The sequence below is a fragment of the Protobothrops mucrosquamatus genome, unplaced genomic scaffold (genome assembly GCF_001527695.2).
Source record: "Protobothrops mucrosquamatus isolate PMUCROS unplaced genomic scaffold, P.Mucros_1.0 scaffold1127, whole genome shotgun sequence".
In the NCBI taxonomy this organism is placed as follows: domain Eukaryota; kingdom Metazoa; phylum Chordata; class Lepidosauria; order Squamata; family Viperidae; genus Protobothrops; species Protobothrops mucrosquamatus.
This window is the reverse complement of record NW_015387345.1, coordinates 112,234-133,414: the sequence shown is the minus strand read 5'-3', so window position 1 is coordinate 133,414 and position 21,181 is coordinate 112,234. Positions and strand designations below refer to the sequence as shown.

At 40.5% G+C, this 21,181-nt stretch overlaps 1 protein-coding gene across 1 annotated transcript in view; it reads right to left on the bottom strand.

Moving 5' to 3' along the window:
• Positions 1 to 21,181, bottom strand: part of LMO3 (LIM domain only 3) — a 94,839-nt gene that overhangs the window by 56,706 nt on the left and 16,952 nt on the right. Inside the window, exon 2 of the mRNA XM_015820421.1 lies at positions 17,685 to 17,898. Coding sequence (XP_015675907.1) covers positions 17,685 to 17,890 — 206 coding nt within the window. The 5' untranslated portion in view covers positions 17,891 to 17,898. The remainder of the gene's footprint in view (positions 1 to 17,684; positions 17,899 to 21,181) is intronic.

The window sequence follows — 21,181 nt, the reverse complement described above, 5'->3', positions numbered from 1 at the left end:
CTGGATCACCCATATCGACCACTGAATGCTTCTAAACGGCTCTCAAGGACATGGAGATTGTAAAATTCATTACACTCTCTTACACTAACCTTGCACCTTCTCTGTTACCCTTACTGCTATAGTTAGATGCATCTTTTGAAGCTTGGGCTCCCTTTCTGGTTTCACAATCAGCTCTCTATGTAAATAATAGTCTAGATAATTTAACCCCCCTCCCAACTCTTCCTCCGCCATTGCCTTCTTCGTCTTAGGGCTAAGAGAGAGAGAGAGACTGGCCCAAAAGCTGACTTTGTGATTAAAGTCAGTGGAAGCAGAACTCAGAGTCTCCTGTTTTCTGGTCTAGAGCCTTAACCATTACACTAAATTGACTTTTTAGATTTTGGAGGGTTTTATTTTAATTAAAAACAGAACTCGATTTAAAATTTAAAGGTTTTTTTTTTCCTTCCTAGGAATCTTTTCACAACAACAACAAATTAAAAAAAATCTCAATTTATTAAGATATATACTGATTTAACTTGGTTGTATAAGAATTTGGGTGGTTAAGATAACAAGAGGCCAATGATTTAGATCAGGGGTCCCGAACACTAGGTCCGTGGACTGGCACCGGCCCACGTGCCAGAAACAGGTCCATACAAATAAGCAAAGCCCCATTCACGGGATGCAGGCAGTACATGAAACCACGCCCCCTCTGGTCCATGGAAAAACCTCTCTCCATGGAACCAGTCCCTGGTGCCCGAAAGGTTGCGGGCCACTGATTTAGATAACCAGCAATGTATAATGCAGGTGGTGTTGGGGACAGTAAGGTAGGAGGTTTAGGATGATAATGATAATGACAACAACAATAATAAAGTTGGAAGGGACCTTGGAGGTCTTCTAGTCCAACCCCTTGCTCAGGCAGGAAACCCTATACCATTTCAGACAAATGGCTGTCCAGTTTCTTCTTAAAAACTTCCAGTGTTGGAGCATTCACCACTTCTGGAGGCAGGTTGTTCTACTGGTTAATTGTTCTCACTGTCAGGACATTTCTCTTTAATTCTAAGTTGCTTTTCTCTTTGATTAGTTCCCATCCATTGCTTCTTGTCCTGCCCTCAAGGTGCTTTGGAGAATAGCTTGACTCCCTCTTCTTTGTGGCAGCCCCTGAGATATTGGAAGACTGCTATCATGTCCCCCCTAGTCCTCTTCATTTTGAAAGAAGTTTTAAAATTTGTCATTAGGTAATGACACGGTCCCCCCACTAATTTAGCAAAATTTAGCTGTGCTCGAAAGAAAAGTTGAATGGGACTTCCTTTGCCAACTCCACCTCCACTCTAAATTCAAAAGCAATCTCTAAGACATGAGCTTTTTTTATAAGCAGGGAAGCTCTAAAACCAAATCAAGTTTTTCCACGGAAAGAGGCTTGCCTAAAGATTTCCACAGATCAAGTTCAACAACTCAGTAGGAGAAAAAAGGATTCTGGTAGACTCTAAAAATAAAGCAACGTTTGGCATAGTGCTTAAGGTGTTGCTTGAATCCTGCCAATTATTGCTTATTCAACTCATATCAAAGCACACCATAATTTAATGCAATGTATGAATGAAATCACAGAGAGCTTCCCAAAGCCCCATGCACTCCAGTTATCATCTATGGTCACAGATCTTATAGATTGATATAGTTTCATCTATAACTGACCTCCAAATCTACTAAATTCTATACCATAGAGAATTTGGTTGCAGTATTCATTTTTGCACGTACAGGTATATCTAAAATATACAGTTAGAACAATTAACCAGTGGAACAACCTGCCTTCAGAAGCTGTGAATGCTCCAACACTGGAAATTTTCAAGAAGAGACTGGACAGCCATTTGTCTGAAATGGTATAAGGTTTCCTGCCTGAGCAGGGGGTTGGACTAGATGACCTCCAAAGTCCCTTCCAACTTTATTATTATTATATTATTAAATGCACCTTTGACAGTAAGCAATATTTTGCTTTACTCTGCAATGATTTTCTTTGATTTTAGGTCATGGCCAGAGTACGTATTTTAGATACGTTGATAGTCTTCACCTTTTTTATTTTGATTATTTTAATTTTAATTTATTTATTTATCAAATGTATTGGCCACCCATCTTACCGAGGGTAACTCTGGGCAGCTTGCAATATTAAAAATAAAATTATATAAATAGCAATAGCAATAAGATTTATATACCACTTCACAGTGCTTTACAGTCTACGTATTGTCCCCAACAATCTGGGTCCTCTCATTTTACCGACCTCGGAAGGATGGAAGGCTGAGTCAACCCTGAGCCGGTGAGACTCGAACTATTGAACTGCTGGCAGTCGGCAGTCAGCAGAATTAGCCTACAATGCTGCTTACTAACCAATGAGCCACTACGGCTCTGTAGAATACGAAGAACTATTTTCTTTGTTCTGCTGGTTTAGCATTTTATCCTTCTCCATCAAGCTAACTGGTCATTGATTGCAATAGATAAAAATTAAATCTGGGGAGTGAGGGAAGAAAAGATTCATCCTTGTGATTTCTAATGAAACTGCAGCCCTGAAAATAAACAAGCGTTTGTATTATTGTTTTTCTAATAGTCCCATCTTTGTGACATATCAGATAAGAATGTAGAAATTTACAGAACTGACTTGAGCACGGAAATTCCTGCTTCTTCTTTTCTTTGAAACTGAAAATGGAAAAAAACATTCTGATGACTTCTCCTGCCTCGAAAAGTAGCGAAGTAGCAAGAATCAAGAAGGACTCTTTTGTCCTTAATAAGTGCGCCCAAATCTGCCGGAGAGCAATCCATTCATCCTACTGAATGCCATTGATTGAGATTCATTACTCTGTTGCGCTTACTCAGCCATCGTAAACAGGTTTTCCAATTCATCCTCTGCTTCTTTTAACAATAATCTCTGCATTAATAGAGGGATAGAATCAAGATCACGTGAAGATCACCACTTTAGTAAGATGACACTTGGAATACTGCATCCAGTTTTGGTCACCGCAATGTAAAAAAGATGTTGAGACTCCAGGAAGAATGCAGAGAAGAGCAACACAGATGATTTGATGACTGGAGGATAAAACATACGAAGAACATTTGCAGAAATTGGCTATGTCTAGCTTAATGAAAAGAAGGACTAGGGGTGATATGATAGCAGTCTCCCAATATCCAAGGGGCTGCCACAAAGAAGAAGGGGTCATTCTATTTTCCAAAGCATCTGAAGGCAGGGCAAGAAGCAATGGATGGAAACTAATCCAGGAGAGAAGCAATCTAGAACTAAGGAGAAATTTCTTAACAGTTACAACAATTACTCAGTGGAACGACTTGCTTCCAGAAGTTGTGGATGCTCCAACACTGGATGTTTTTAAGAAGAGATTGGACAACAATTCATCTGAAATGGTATAGGGTTTCCTGCCTTGAGTAGGGGATTGAACTAGAACAGGGGTGTCAAACTGCCGGCCCACGGGCCGGATGCGTCACCAGGAAACCGCACCCACCACATTGCCGGCAATGGGGAAAAAGCTCCGATACGTTGCACAATGTCACGAGTTTGACATGTCTGGATGAGAAGACCTCCAAAGTCCCTTCCAATTCTGTTATCCTTTCTTGCATACTTTAAAAACCTGAGCCCCCGTTCTCAACAGAGATCTTTTGCCTGCCACCTCAACAGGATTTGACTGAATTCTAGGAACTGCACTTAAATCTCATCTCCAATATCTAACTTCTGTCTAATCTGTATCTCCTTACTCTGTCTCCCCACCTCTGAACCAGCTTGACCACCCAGCTTTTTATCTTCAGCGAAGTAGAACGGGAAATTGATTCTAAGGTAAAGCATCTTCCCCCTTACCCCTTCTTCTGGAGATGTTTAGGAAAAAAATCACTCTCTTGCCAAAATATTGGTGCCTTTTTATCCTACCAGAAATCTCAACTTCTCACTTTCGGCAACATTTGGAAGCACTAGGTTTCACAGTGTTTAGCAGCTAATCAGTACATCCCTGGTGCAAACCCTCCTGAATTTATAATAATAAAAAAAATCAATCTTTAACTAGAACGTAATATATTCCCCCCCTCCCTCCTACTAAATCTGGCTTCAGAACACAACGTCCTAAGTTTGGGATACTTCAGAAAATAGATCTTAATGAATTCTAATTGGAAGTGACTGGATGCACATGTTTGCAACTAATGAGTAGTTCAGGCTCCATGATCTTTTCAGCTTTTGGGTTACGTAAATGCTATTCTTGGCTTAATAAATGCAGCAATGTTTTAACCATTTATATGGACCAATGCAATGCATTTATATATGATATAGAACAGGGGTAGGCAACCTTGGCTCTTTTATGATCTCGTGGACTTCAACTCCCAGAATTCCTGAACCAGCATGACTGGCTCAGTAATTCTGGGAGTTGAAGTCCACAAATCATAAATGAGCCAAGGTTGCCTATCCCTGATATAGAACATTGACCATAAAATAACAGGGTTGGAAGGCACTTTGGAGGTCTTCTAATCCAAAGTCCTGCTCAAGCAGAGACTCTATACCAGAGGTAGGCAACCTTGGCTCTTTTATGACTCGTGGACTTCAACTCCCAGAATTCCTGAGCCAGCATGGCTCAGCTTGGAAACCTCTCCCTTTCCCTCAGCATGGCTGGCTCAGGAATTCTGGGAGTTGAAGTCCACGAGTCATAAAAGAGCCAAGGTTGCCTACCCCTGCTCTATACCATTCTGGACAAATGATTGTCCAGTCCAGTGATGGAGCACCCACAACTTCTGGAGGCAAGTTATTCCACTGAATAATTGTTCTCACTGTCAGGAATTTTTTCCTTCCTTCTAGCTTGGATCTCTCTTTAATGATCTTCCACCCGTTAATTCTTGTCCTGCCCTCAGGTGCTTTGGAGAAAAGGACGACTCCCCTCTCCTCTGTGACAGCCCTTCAGTATCGAGGTATATAAATATACTCAAGTATATTTATCGACCCACATTTTTTGTGTGGACAAGTGCATAAAATTATGCAATTAAGAACATGCTTAAGTATTCAATTTTCAGCCAGATTATTTTTAGAAATGCACACACTAACTAAACATAGACATATTCAAACAAATGACAGAGTCATGATCCGGAAAGAGATTGAAGTGTTCACATGGAGTGAGCAGCTAATATTTTATTTTACCTGCAGATTTTGCTGTTCATTATGGTGTCCACCATGGCATCTTCTTGAACAAAGGATTATGATAGCTAGAGAGCTATGTGTAGGAGATGACCAGACCTAGCCTGAGAGAGGGGAGGTCAAGTGCACCATCAGTTCGGAGTCCCTTCGTTCCCACAAGAGATCTGATTCCTGCCCTCCTTGAATTCTGTTGATTCTGCCTTGATCATTAGTACTTCAGATTCTTATAGTGAGCTATCATGGATTAAACTTTGAACAACCTTGGTTCCTGATTTCTTGCGCCTAATACTATGGGAGCTACCGCCCTAGAATTCTGGTACCTCAATACTTATTCTCTACCGTCCCAATGATCCAAAGGCATTCCTGCAAATAAATACAGCGCTAGAAACTAGCAATTAAAAAAATGTCAAGATGGATAAAAAAAACCTGATGGACATTAAGGAAGTATAAATAAGTAAATAAGTATCTAGGAGCAATTTCTTTCCTTATAAGCACCACATTATTGAGTCTTGATTATAGACTGCAGCCAAGAAATTAGAAGACGCTTGCTCCTGGGGAGGAAAGCTACGGCAAATCTGGACAGCATACTAACAAGCAGAGACATCAGCCTGCCAACAAAAGTACGTATAGTGAAGGCCATGGTTTTCCCAGTTGCAATGTATGGCTGTGAAAGTTGGACCATAAGAAAGGCTGAGTGCAAAAGAATTGAGGCATTTGAACTATGGTGCTGGAGAAGACTCCTGCAAGTCCTTTGGATTGCAAGGCGTTCAAACCGGTCAGTCCTAGAGGAGATCAACCCCGACTACTCTTTAGAAGGCCAGATCCTGAAGTTGAAACTCAAGTACTTTGGCCACCTAATGAGAAGGAAGGACTCACTGGAGAAGAGCCTAATGCTGGGAAAGATTGAGGGCAATAGAAGAAGGGGACAACAGAGAATGAGGTGGCTGGATGGAGTCCCTGAAGCAGTAGGCGTGAGCTTAAATGGACTCCAGAAGATGGCAGAGGACAGGAAGGCCTGGAGGAATGTTGTCCATGGGGTCGCGATGGGTCGGACACGACTTCGCAACTAACAACAACAACAACAAACATAGTTGAAAATCTCCTTCAGAAAATGATTGTGAATTATATAAATTAATTTACCCAAATAACATTTTATTATATAAAAAAATAATCGTCAATTTTAAGGCACTAGACTAGAAAGCAGGAGATTGTGAGTTCTAGTCCTGCTGTAGTCATGAAAGCCAGCTGGGTGACTTTGGGCCAGTCGCTCTCTCTCAGCCCAACCCACCTCACAGGGTTGGTTGCTGTGGAAAAATAGGAGGAGGAAGGTGTGTTGGATAGGTTTGCTGCCTGGAGTTATTTGTAAAAAATAATAAAACCAGGATACAAATAAATAAATAAAAATATAGTGAATGGGAATAGACTACTCTTGTTGATCTTAATGTTTAATATCTTTATTTTTAAAAAATATATCCTTCTGCAGGATATAAGAACCTCGGTTTGCATGCCAAATCAGAATATCACAAATTATTAAGAAAAGGAAACGGGAAAACAATGACAGACTTTCAAAATTTGATGTTCTTTGAGTATCAGGCACAAGGATTCAAGAGTTATAGTTAAGTTGATTTATTGATCATGTCATGCCTATCACAAGAATCTAGTCAACTAATGATCATCATTAAATTGGCGCTAGTAAATGGAATTCAAGAAGGGAACGTAACAACTCTAGACTGATTCCTCTCTTGACTCTGCCTCCAGCTCTGCCTGTCCTTCTCCTACACTGAGCTAGGCCAAGTCAGGAAACAAATGCCACTGGAATTCTACTTTATAAATGAAAATTACAGGTAGTCCTCGACTTACAATAATTCATTTAGTGACCATTCAAAGTTACAACAGTACTGACCTATGACCGTTTTTCACACATATGACTGCTGCCCATGGTCATGTGATCAAAATCCAGACCCTTGGCAACTCACTCATATTTATGACGGTTGCAGCGTCCTGGGGTCGTGTGATCACCTTATGTGACCTTCCGACAAGCAAAGTCAATGGGGGAAGGCAGATTCAATTAACAACCATGTTATTAACTTAACCACTGAAGTGATTCACTGAACAACTGTGGCAAGAAAAGTCATAAAATGGTGTAAAATGCACTTAACAACTGTCTCATTTGGCAACAGAAATTTGGGGCTCAATTGTGGTCGTAAGGTCAAGGACTACCTGTATTATAATGAAAATGTATTCAATTTATTTATTCAGATATAGTCACCCATCTCAATCCAACTGACTCTCAAAGGCCTCCCTCTTATAACAAAGAGAATCAAGGAGGAACATATTTTCTTGTTTCCGTAGGCTGATCTCATATTTTGCTTAAAGTCGTTGCATGTTTTCTCCACGCTGTTCTAGACCAGGGGTTCTCAACCTTGGCAACTTTAAGACTTGTGGACTTCAACTCCCAGAATTCCTCAGCCAGCTTTGCTGGCTGAGGAATTCTGGGAGTTGAAGTCCACAAGTCTTAAAGTTGCCAAGGTTGAGAACCCCTGGTCTAGACACAAATATGGAGCCAATCTACATCTACAACGTATGCTATTCTGTAGGCTCACATCTGTCTCTTCATTACACTACCAATTTTTTTTTGGGGGGGGGGGTGGGTTCTATATACTTGAGATTAATTTTTCCATCTTGCAATTTGGTGGAATGCCCTTTCTAGAATCAGAGGCGAGTTGGAGATCTTCAGACTTTTTTTTAAATTTTTTAAAATGAAATAATTTAAATTTAATTTACACAATTGAATGCTAGAGGGGCTGGCAAGTCAGTTAACACAATGTTGTACTCATTCTTTGTGGGAATGGAGGGGAGAAAAACCCGCCAATTGTCTTTCTGTTATCAGCATTTACATTGGCCTATTTGTGCTTCTATCCAAACTTTCAATTCAGCACTATTTCAGCCATGAAAGAACCGTCTGTCCAAGCAACTCCTTAAAATCTGCAACAGAGTGTAAGTCTAATTAACATGGTAAGGAGATTTTTTTTTTAAATAGACATAGGAGAATTAAAAAAAAAGAGAAAACAGACTTCTATAGTACATCTCTCTGACTCTGAATATAGTCAATTTGATCATCCTCTCTAGACCAGCCCTTTGTCTATTCCGAAATATTTATTATTATTGGGGCATGTATTGTATTAATTCAAGACACATTAGGCGGAAAGGGATGGATAGATAGATTGAGAGTCGGAGAAGGAAACCGTATTGTTTGCCAAGACACAAACGCTCTGACATTTAGCATCACCAAGTTGGAGTTAAAAGTCTCCAACTGCAAGATAATTTAGCTGCATGTGTGAATGGCTTGTGCCTCGGTAAAAATGCTGCCAAAATTAAATCGGAAACGAAATGGCACTTTGTAGTCATTGGATGCTCAGCAGGGTATGCCTAGTTAAAAACCCAAAGTGAAAAGGGTGATTGACCTAAATTGCCGCTATTGGCGCAGCTGCACTTCCGCTTTTTCATCGCATTCGATGAAGCTCATTAGTTAATGCAACTGAATTACCTATAGTTGCCAAGCTTTCATTTAGTTTCATGCCACATGGCTAGATAGCAGCTTCCGCAGCAGGATGGCACAGCACCCCACCATGTAAACTCCTAGGAGAACCTCTGAGCTCCCCCACTGGGCCTGCCTGTGAGGCAATCTTGCCACTGACGATTATTTTTGATCTGCAGTAGGTCAACATCTTGGCTTTCGGTCTGCCAGGCAGGATGTCAACTTTAGAAGGGAAGATCTGTAGATCAGGGTTGAACTGTGGGGTCCTTGGTGCTCTCTGAACCTGACTGTTCTCTTGTAGATGTTTCATTACCTGCCTAGGTAACATCATCAGTGCTGGAAGGGAGAGGATTTATATACAAGTGGCTTGTCCTCTCAGCATCGGTGGCAGTGTTCTTGGGAGTCCCTCAATTAGGCTGTTGTTTACTATTTGATCATTTGTCTGAGTTGGTACAAATAGTCCTCAACTTACATTTCATTTAGTGACTGTTCAAAGTCCAACGGCAGTGAAAAAAGTAGTAGTAGTAGTAGTAGTAGTAGTAGTAGTAGTAGTAATACTAATAATAATGTTGGAAGGGACCTTGGAGGTCTTCTAATCCAGCCCCCTGCTCAAGCAGGACAACCTATACCATTTCAGACAAATGGTTGTCCAGTCTCTTCTTAAAAACTTCCAGTGTTGGAGCATTCACAATTTCTGGAGGCAGGTTGTTCCACTGATTAATTGTTCTAACTGTCAGGTAATTTCTCCTTAGTTCTAGGTTGCTTCTCTCCTTGATGAGTTTCCATCCATTGCTTCTTGTCTTGCCTTCAAGTGCTTTGGAGAAGAGGTTGACCCTCTTCTTCTTTGTGGCAACCCCTGAGATACTGGAACACTGCTATCATGTCACCCCTCGTCCTTCTCTTCTTCATTAAACTAGACATACCCAATTCCACTAACTGCTCCTTATATGTTTTAGCCTCCAATCCCCTGATCATCTTTGTTGCTCTTCTCTGTACTCTTTCTAGAGCAGGCATGTCAAACTAGCGACGTCACATGACGTCGTGCGACGTATCGGAACTTTTCCCCATGTCTGGCAATGGGGTGGGTGCGGTTTCCTCGTGACGTGTCCGGCCCGCAGGCCAGCAGTTTGACACCCCTGTTCTAGAGTCTCAACATCTTTTTTACATTGTGGTGACCAAAACTGGATGCAGTATTCCAAGTGTGGCCTTACCAAGGCATTGTAAAATGGTATTAACACTTCACACTTATGAGTGACTTATGACTGGCTGAGGAATTCTGAAAGTTGAAGTCCACAAGTCTAAAAATTGCCAAGGTTGAGGACCCCTGGACTAGACAACATCCTCAGTTGAATCCTCCAATCATTTCTGCTATGGAATAGCTTCTCATCTTCTGACTGCCTGTCCTCCAGGGAGAAAAACACCCACAGAATTGGGTAGGTTAATTTTTACAACATTTCAGGCTGTGGGCTTGAATGAACAACCCTGTTCCTTTTTCAGAGAATCCTCAAGCTTTCAAGTTGACAAGGGCCAGCTACACAAATGTAACAATGCAATCAGCTACCCTACAATTCTGACAGTACTTTGGAGAAGTGCATGCTCATTGTAAGTTGGTATAAAATGCCAAAGCTTCACTGAAGGCAGGAAATGGAAAGGAACATGATGCTAGTTGTCACAAACCATTTTATTCCGACATAGGGGCCCACAGTTCGTGTCAATCACATCAATCAATCAATAGATTTGAGACTGAGGCAAACAACTAGGGCTATCCAGAAAGTTCAGAATGGTTTACATTATTTAAACATGAAGATGGACTAATATTAAATATTGGAAGAGACTGAAAAAGAAGATATAGGAACCATTTTCACTCAAGACTCAGTTATTTAAAAAGTGATAAAATTGGCTGAGATAGCAAAGCTGTTTGAATTAAAGAGAAAAACTTAACCAGTTTTGTTTTCACTTGGAAATGCTCGAAACAGGAAAAAGTAAAACTTTGATTTTAGGTTCGATTATTAGATTAATGTTACTTTTATAGAAATGGGTTGTATCAACTGTATAGCAAAGCAAAAAACTGGGGTTGCAACTTTATTTTTGTATTCTACTTCATGGAATACTTCTCCTTCTCTTTCTCTTGCATTCCTTTCTCCTTTCTTTTTTCCTGATCTTTATTTCCATTTGTATTTTATATTGCAATAAACTCTAATAAAAGATGTTTTAAAAAGACTCATCATTTTATCTGATTTATCAAGAATAATGGGATTTCTAGCTCAAAATTCCCCCAAGAGATTAAGAAGTATTATCACCTCAACCTGTAAAGTGGATTGGGCTGAAAAATAGTAAAACGGTGATTTTCTTTGGCTGAGGATAAATTTGAACTTGGCTCTCCCAACACCTTAACGGCCACTCCATATATATTCAACAGGAAGACATAATTTAACTGGACTGAGATCTGGATGGAGAACATTGTGATGGGTATGCATTTTAATCCTTATTTTAGAGCAAAATTGTTCATGATAATTAGCAACTTATTACTTTGCATTGTTTGTCTCAGTGAAGGATTGCACTTATTTTTATTCATACTTACAGAACTAATATTCAGATTTAACAAATCTGTCCTTCAATAGCCACCATGCTTATAAATGTTAACAGGTGTTTCCAAATGTAAAAATGCATCTTAAAAAAACAGCTTCCTTACAGAAAATAATGAACCACACATACCGTGGGTAACTCCGCAAGCCTGAATATTGTTTACAAATGTGTGATTCAGAGAGATGAACAACGTTCTTTCTAAAGACTTTTTAAATGATTTTAACACAAAGCGAAGTGGAAATCAGCCTGAAGACATTTATGATGGGAAGTGAGAGAAAGGTTTGTGTTTTGATTTTCATTTGTAATTATATTCTTAGCTATTGTTTACATTTCTCCTAAAAAAAACTGTGAAAAGGCACTTAGAATTTAAATACCTACTTCCTAAAATGACACCTATGTGGGTTTTTTTTTAAGTGGAAAAAAAAATCATTATAACACCTGGCCATTAGTCAGGGGTAACAGATTGTATAAAAGTGGAAATATCGTACTTGTAAGAAGAATCGCTGCCAATCTGAATGACGGGAAAAGATCAGCCCGTTAAACAAACATCCTTCATCTCCGGGGGGGAAAGATGTGTCAGTACTAGTACAGTGGTTCATAAATTAAATATTGTGATGTCTATACACAGGAGGGAATTGCGGGTTTTCTACAGAACACTCCCCTGCCTCTCTGTGTTTCTGACACTGGACTCAATATTATTTTCTCTCTCTCTTTTTAACAGCATTTTTGACAGCTAAAACCTAGCCGATCCCTTGTTTTCCTTATTGCCTAATTGTTTTTCGTCTACCACAACCTGATTCTATCCAGAGATGTTGGGACAATCACTTGCGGAGTTTCTAGCCATTAAACTGAGGAATTGTAGCAGTTGTGACAACCCACATAGCACACATGCCAAGTGGCAAACAAGCTCATCTCAATAATACAAAGTGTTTCAATTCTGTCATTCTATGAACCGCTGGGAAGGTAATTTTGGGATTTGCCCATAATCTCCTGCAATGCATCAGCAATCTAGGGTAGGTAGGAAAGTACAGGTAGTCCTCAACTTATGACTGTCACTTAGCCACTGTTTGAAGTTACAAGGAATCTCCTCGGGAGTATTAATGACCCAGTTCTGATGACCGCATGTTGGGCATTATGGAACTAGCCTGCATGTATGGGCCCCATGCAGTGACCCAGGGTCATGTGACTTAGTTTTATAACAGTTTTACAGTTTTCAGCAAAACTGGTCCATCGTGAACCACTGATTCCCTTAATGACTGTGGCCTTTGCTTAAGAACCACTACAAAAAAGGTTGTAGAATCAGGTCAGGTGGGTGAACCATGTCACAACCGTTACAACTTACAACTGTGAAGGGCAGGCTCCATTATGGTCGTAAGTTGAGGACTGCCCATACTCTACTAGAAACAGTTCTCACCTGCAAAATTTAAGATCCCATTTTACAAATTCGCATATTCAATAAATATGTTGTGCTGGATGCGATTAGTCTTCCTTCTTTATTGCATCCATTCCAGAAAGTTTAAAAAACTTTCCAATCCTGAATACTTTGAGTAAGACATATTAGATTTTTTTTTAATTAAAAAAAAAAAAAGACGTGCGGGGGGGGAGACGACGCCCCACCCTTGATCTCTAAAATTGCATAACACACAAGGAAAAAGGGAAGGGGAAGAAACAGACAAGGGGAAAACAGACAAGGGCATGAACATGTTCTAAAATTGCCGGCTCACTTGGGGAAACAGAGATATGGCCGTCACTAAATGACAACTGAGGAAGAGCCAAAACTACCCTGCCATTGGTGTCCACAGCTCTTGCTGCTTTCATCGAAACGACAAAAGCAGAGCCATGTCGTAAATACTGCCCCTTTTCATTTGCGTGCAGTATCACTATGCAAAGCGCCACGGCTTACTATTACAACAGTGGGATGCTGTTTTCATCAGATGAACCAATTTGATTCTTTCACAGTCATGAAAGATCCCACCTCTCACCAGAGGGTAGAGTTAGGTTAAAAAAAAAAAAAAAAAAGGAATTGCCTTCTGATAGGATTTGGAAGCAGAACACCCTTCTCTCTCAAAGCATCGCCAGCCTGTGTGTTAATGGCAACACAATTTAAAGATCATCTGCAACAGCGGCTCTCAACCTTTGGGGCACCAGGGACCGATTCCACGGAGAGAGGTTTTTCCGTGGACCGGAGAGGGCATGGTTTTGTGTGCTGCCCGCATCCCATGGACGGGGCTTCGCTTGTTTGCACCGTGTTGATCCGCGGCCCGGGGGTTGGGGACTCCTGATCTACAATAACTATCTTTAAGGATCCCAAGATGCTTAAAATAAAAGAATAGATTCTTTAAAAGCCTATGAAAGAGATACAGGCAGTCCTCATCTTGTGGCCATTTGTTTAGCGACCATTCAAAATTGTCACAGAAGTGAAAAAGTGGTCCTCACACGTACGACCATTGCAGTGCCCCAATAGTCACAAGATCAAAATTCGAACCCTTGGCAACTGGCATGTATTTATAATGGTTGCAGTGTCCCCGGGATCATTTGATCACTGTCTGTGTCCTTCCCAGCTGGCTTCCAACAAGTAAAGTCAATGGGGGAAGCCAGATCTGCTTACCGACCATGTGATTCAGTTAACAACCACAGCATAACAGGCTATAAAATTGGGTATGTCTCACTTAATGACCAGCTTGCTTAACAACAGAAGTTCCAGGCCCAATTGCGGTTGCAAGTTGAAGATTACCGGTGCTTTCGAAGCCCAACCTAACCTGAATCTGATCATCAGTAGATACAATTTATCCTTCAGATCCCTATCAAATCAGGGACTCAGTAGGAAAGCTTATTTGCCTACAAAAGGGAACACATTTAATGACCTCCAAAATTAGCATTAAAAATGAGCGCTTTAAAAAAAAAAGAGGTTCATCGCAGAGCTAAGTACATAAGGATGTAATGAGGCAAATGACTATTTGCAATTACTTTAAGTGCAACAACTGGAAGTTTAACATAAATAGCAGGTCTAAGTATAAGCAACAGGCTGAGGGAGGGGGGAGATCCTTAGCTAGATCAAAAAAAAAAAGGGGGGGGGGGAATGAGCCCAAATATGAGGCCTTTTGCCTGGTTTAATCTAGTGCAGGGGTAGGCCACCTTGGTTCTTTTATGACTCGTGGACTTCAACTCCCAGAATTCCTGAGCCAGCCATGCTGAGGAGAAAGGGAGAGGTTTCCAAGCTGAGCCATGCTGGCTCAGGAATTCTGGGAGTTGAAGTTCACGAGTCAGAAAGCGGCCTAGGCCTAGGCCAGGGGTAGGCAACCTTGGCTCTTTTATGACTCGTGGACTTCAACTCCCAGAATTCCTGAGCCAGCATGGCTCAGCTTGGAAACCTCTCCCTTTCCCCTCAGCATGGCTGGCTCAGGAATTCTGGGAGTTGAAGTCCACGAGTCATAAAAGAGCCAAGGTTGCCTACCCCTGATCTAGTATATGACCTCACTGGAGACCACAGGTAGTTCTCGACTTACGACCATTCATTTAGTGACTGTTCAAAGTTACAACATCACTGAAAAAAAAGTGACTGATGACTGTTTCCCACACTTACAGCCATTGCAGCATCTATGTTCACACTTACGACCATTGCAGCATTCCCATGGTCACGTGATCAACATTCGAATACTTGGCAAGTGGTTCATATTTATGACGGCCGCCCTGTCCTGGGGTCATATTTTTCCCCCCAAACTTTTGAGAAGCAAAGCCAGTGGGGAAGCCACTTAACAACCGTGTTACTAACAACCACAGGGACATAGTTAACAAGGCTGGCAAGAACGGTTGTAAAATCGGGCAAAATTCACTTAACCAATTGTCGCTTAGCAACATCAACTTTGGGCTCAATTGTGGCCGTAAGTCGAGGTCTACCTGTACTGCAATCCTTAGGCAAATATTAACTGTGAGACCTTTATGGATTATGAGAGCCATTGCAGGATGTGTCTGACCTTGTCTGGGTTTGAAAGTTAAGCAGGGCCAGGCCTGGACAGTACTTGGATGGGAGTCCATTAAGAAATACTAAAACATAAAGACAGTAGCAAGCTTCTTCCATATTCCTGGCAAAAGTCTAGGCAGACGTGTCTGTGAAATCATAGGAATCGTGCTTTTTTGACTCAAACTTTTTTAGATCTAAAACAGGGGTGTCAAACTGCCGGCCCGTGGGCCATCCGCGCCCACCCCATTGCTGGCAATGGCAAAACCGTCCCGATACGTTGCGCGACGTCACGAGTTTGACATGTCTGATCTAAAATAACTAGTAGGCACAGGCTTGGCCCCGGAGGACAAGGAATAATTCTCCCATCACCCTTTATGTGACCCTGTTAATTGAAAATGCCAAGGTTTGAACCTGGGAATTTTTGTATGCAAAGCATGCAGTCTACTCTGAATAACCGTCACTTTCCCCGGTGGAATTCCTAGACAATTATTTCATTTTATATTAATGTTTCCCATGGGTTACAGAACAACCAGGTCGCCATGATTTGCTTACGAGCTCACTACCGACAGTTGGCAGGTGCATTTTCTAAAGCTCAACTTGGTTTTCCCAGAAATAATCGAAGGTGTCATGAAGAAATTGGTTGATCTTAGTCATTCTTCCTAATCTAGGTTCGAAAAAAATTGCACGTTTCAGTCTTTTAATTTAACTTTGTCCAAATTAATGAAGCTTCCTATCCCGTTTTACTCCACAAATTAAAACAAAGAAAATAAGGTTTTTGGGGGGTAGGTGAGAAATTGGGAGAAACTGTCATGAATGGAATATGGCATGCTGATATTTATTCAATAGCAAGGTGCCCACAGGGTATCTATGTATTTGTGCGGCTGACGGAAGTAAGAAAAGTGAAGGACTATCTCCCTAGAAATTGGCAGCTTTTTGGTTTCTCGTTTTTCCATTCAGTTCTATGGAAAGATATCAGAACTCTTCCCATATGCATCTCCCCCCCCGCCCAATTAAACTGCTAAAAAAAAAAGCAGAATTTCTGTGTCCACCACGGCAGCTATCTAGAGAACTCCGAAGCATTGTCAACCAAATTCACTTCCCTTACTATGTTCTCTTGAAACAGGTCTGATGTTTCCCTTAAACATTCCCCTCTGAATGTTGAGAGCAAACATGCTGATTAGGTGTTAGCATCTCTGACTGACGCATAAAATAATTTTGATGTTAACTGTCAGCACTCAACAGGATCAGCTGGGTAATAGCCAGCAATATCTGAAATGTTTGCATACAACATCACGTAGTTATGCATCCCTGTATAAAATGTTGCACGAGTCTTACAGAAAAGAATGAAGAACTGTTTCTCATTTGGAACTTTAAAATGTGCAAAGGGGAAGGGGTACCACATCTCAAATTATTGCTGAAATTAAGGATCTTTTTCTTGTCTTTGAGCGTGTTCTCCTACAACAAGGTGTGTTGGGCAAATTCTAAAGATAAATGGCAAAGTCCCTGCTAGCAATAATTGTCATAATCCTTGCTTCAGAGATTTTATCATTGTTTTGTCTTCTGGTGAAGGCAAAACAGTTCATCCATGAATCCTCACAGCTCTGAAAAGACTCTTATAATCATCAGATTCAGAAAATAAGCATGTGTCCTGCCCTATGTATTTTTTGGCTTGCCAGTTCTCCTTGATATTTGAAATGCTGGCTGTCAACCACTGCAAAGGAAACTATCTTGTGTTTACACAATTAGAACAAAAGTGATAGCTACACTTGACTGTTATTTAGGAAAATAAAATAAGCAGGTCAAGTCCTGTCTGGAAATCTTAATGGCCCAAATTCTAGTAATGTTCACTGCAGAAAACTAGGAGAAGGAGGGGTGGGATTTGAGTCCAAGAAATATTATTTTTAATTTACCGAATCAAGAATATATTGATAGCAGTGTACTCCAAAGGACAGATCTGTAGCAAATTCAGAAAGGAATTTTTTTTTCTGACTGTTTTACCTGTCAACCTTCCCATCACCTTGGTTTGCACTGGGAATAGTTTTATCATGTAGTACCTATTGGTCTAGACTAGAGGCAAGGAAAAAACAGAAATTTGACAGATGTTTAAGCAACCATGCTGAATAAAGTTGCCCACGAACATATTCTACCACAACTGGTGTTAATGAAGACATGGCAAAACAGACTCATATCAGCACAAAGGTACTCTAGCATGTCTGAAAAGTCACCCATTGAGTGGAATAGATGTATGAAGGCATGGACTCAAATCAGTTTATAGACTATGCGCTGTTGCCCTGCTTGAAGCCACATTTGTATGCTTGCCGTGGTGCATCCATGTGGCAAGGTATCCGTAGCAACAGTAAAAAAATGGCCTGCTTCATTTGGGCTACACGGTCTGCAGTGCAAGGGAAGAGTATCAAACAGGGATGAAATGCAGTGGGTGCGCTAAAGAATGTTGGTCCTACCTTAGGTAATCTCGACGGCACAGGATAAGGTTGGCTTTGGTGTACAAGGTAGAGCCCACTTCCCCCAAACGGCAGTCACAGCAGGCACACTTCAGGCAGTCCTCATGCCAGTATTTGTCCAGGGCCTTGAGGAGATACCTGTCCTTGATCTTACGGTTGCAGCCAGCACAACCTTTCGGTTTGGTGTCTGGCTGGACAGAGAGCATTTGTATACCTAAAAACAGAAGAAAGAAGAAAGAAGAATTTATTTGGGATATTCAGCAGGGATCCATGCCCTACAGAGGAATTCTGGTGGTCTTCCTTTGGTGTTCCTCAGCGTTTCTCCAGAGTACTTTCCTTCCCGTTTTATTGCTAGTCATCTTCAGTGGCAGAAGAGCCTAAGAAAGATTCTTAGACCAAAGATACATCTAGCACCCTCTCCTTCTAGAGTGGCCATAGAGAAGTCCACCAAAGCACCCGAGAACAACAGTCTCCTTCCTACTGTTGTTTCCTAGCATCTCCTAAACATAGGTAGTCCTCATTTTACAACTATTCGTTTAATGACCCTTTGAAGTTGCAACGGCAGTGAAAAAAGTGACTTAAGTTTTTCACACTTACGACCCTTGCATGGTCACATGATCAAAATTTAGACACTTGGCAACTGATTCATATTTATGACAGTTGCAGTGTCCCTGGGTCATGTGATCCCTTTTTGTGACCTTCTGACAAGCAAAGTCAAGGGGAAAGCCAGATTCCATGTTAGCATCCATGTTACTAACAACTTCAGCGATTTACTTAACAACCGTGGCAGGAAAAGTCATAAAATGGGGCAAAACTCACTTAACTGCTGTCTTGCTTAGCAACAAAAAATTGGGGGCTCAGTTGTGGTCATAAGTTGAGGACTACCTGTAGCAAAGTTCCATATTTCAGTTGTGACACATCTTCCTTCATAAACATGGATTCGTCTAATCCTGGTTTAGAGTCATCCAAGCTGATGACCACTGCCATCTCTTGTGTCAATAAATCTCCCAAGTTAATTTTGTGTTCTATGATAAAAAGCTTCCTATTGTCCTTCCTGAAGGTATTATCCATAAATTTTCCCTGGGTGACCCTGCCATTCTCCTACTACAAGACAAAAGACTCTTCTCTATCCACTCACTATATACTATGCATATTTTTATATGTTCCCATTTGGTCTTGTAGCTAAAGTTCATCTAAGCAAATTTTAATAGCAACCCTAAAAGATACCGTACTCTCCGATTTTACTTTTCCATGAGAGTAAATTTTATTTAAATTAGATGATCATTAAAATATTTGCGCAAATCAATATGACAGTCAAGACCATACATACAACACATCACGCAGCAGGACAGATATAACCACGTACAGTTTGATTTCTAAGAGGACCCAAATGTCTATAAATATTGCAAATGAATAGATGTACAAAAAGAAAGAAGTGAGAACCCTTTCTTTTTCCATTTCCATTTTTCTCTTTTTCTACTTTTGGCATTTTAGTTTTGGGGTAACTTTGTTCCATTTATCTAGTTTTCCTTTTATTTACATCAGGCATGTCAAACTGCCATCCCATGGGCTGGATGCGTCACGCCGAAACCGTGCCCATCCCATTGCTGGCCATGGGGAAAAGGTCGCGTGACGTCACGAGTTTGACATGCCTGATTTACATTATGTTCTATATATATAATACTTTTAATATTATTGTAATATTTTAAAATATTTTAATATTAAATAATTAGCTTAAGACCAAAACCTCTATTGTTCAACAAACACTTTGATAGGAGTCACAGTGTTTTTTTTCAATGTTATATTCAACTCTGAATGAAAAAGCCAAATAATTGTAATGTTTTTAATATTATCCTAAATTATAATTGATAAATAGTTTTTTCCTCTTCTCTATTTTTAATACATCTAAATAATAGAATGTCAATAACCTTTAATTATATAATAGAAGTAGTCCTTGACCTACAAACACAATCTGAGCCCAAAATTTCCATTGCTAAGCAAGGCAGTTATTAAATGAGTTTTGCCCCATTTTATGACTTTTTTTGCCACAGTTGTTAAGTGAATCACTGTAGTTGTTAAATGAACCAATCGGTCATTAGGCAACTATAACTTCCCTCATTGACTTTGTTTATGGGAAGCTGTCTGGGAAGGTGACCCTGGGACAGTGCAACTGTCATAAATACATGCCAGTTGCCAAGCACCTGAATTTTGATCACATGACCATGGGGATACTGCAACAATCTTTTTTTCAGCGCCAATTTAACTTCAAACAATCACTAAATGAATGGTTGTTAATTCGAGAACTACCTGTATAAATATCACCGAAATTAGGAAAACAAAACAGAAAGAAGACTCCACAGTTTAATTTAATTTCCTCTTTCACTTTAGGGGATTGCTTTAGGCCAGGGCAGGGGTAGGCAACCTTGGCTCTTTTATGACTCGTGGACTTCAACTCCCAGAATTCCTGAGCCAGCCATACTGAGGGGAAAGGGAGAAGTTCCCATGTTGAGCCATGCTGGCTCAGGAATTCTGGGATTTGAAGTCCACGAGTCATAAAAGAGCCAAAGTAGCCTACCCCTGGGCCAGGGGAACGCTATCCTTCAGCACACTCTACCTCGTGGGATTGTGGTCACAAGGATAAAATGAAAGCATTTTACCTCAAACTCCCAGAGAAAAGGAAAAAATTGATGCAACAGATAAAATAAAATAAGAGAGTCATATATTATCTCCACTACGCATGTGACCTAAATGTTTAAAGCAGTTCACCATGAACACCTGACACCCAATATGTTGGTCTCCCATTGGATACTGAAAATCTCTGCCATTTTATCTCAAAGGTGCTTTTTCAAAATGCAACTGGACTGTTTTTTTTCCTGTTGTCAGAACTAATCCTTCCCTCCTGCCAGAACCGATAAAGCTTCTTGGATGAGAAGCGAAACTACTACTTCTTCCTCAAGGAAAAACAGTCCAGTTGCCTTTTGAAAAAACACCTTTGAGATAACTATGACTTGGATGTCTGAGAATCTCCACATATATTTCTCTAATTTTATCCAACCCAATTTTAGGAATACAGATGTATATCTGGTTGTTAGCCAACTAGAAGCTATAAGTAATTTGCTGTAACTAGGATTTGTTGTTTTCTTTAGGTTGAATCAGGCACACTTGGGACACACATAATTTAAACAAACTCAGCAATGAGCATGTAAACATCAAACAGATTTTATTTTTTTATTAATCAAATTTATATAGCTGCCCATCTCACTGGAGGCAATTCTGGACGACGGACAATAGTTCTGATCAAAACAACAAATAAAAGCAAAAATATAAAATCCATATTAAGAAATATCACAAACACCGAGAAAAATAAAATGGCACACTCATCAGTGGAACCATCTGAGCAAGTTTCTGGTTGCTCAAATTCCCCAGGCCTGAAGACATAGCCAAGTCTTAAGAAAATTTGGGGATATCAATCAAAAAAAAATTTGGGGGGGGGGGGG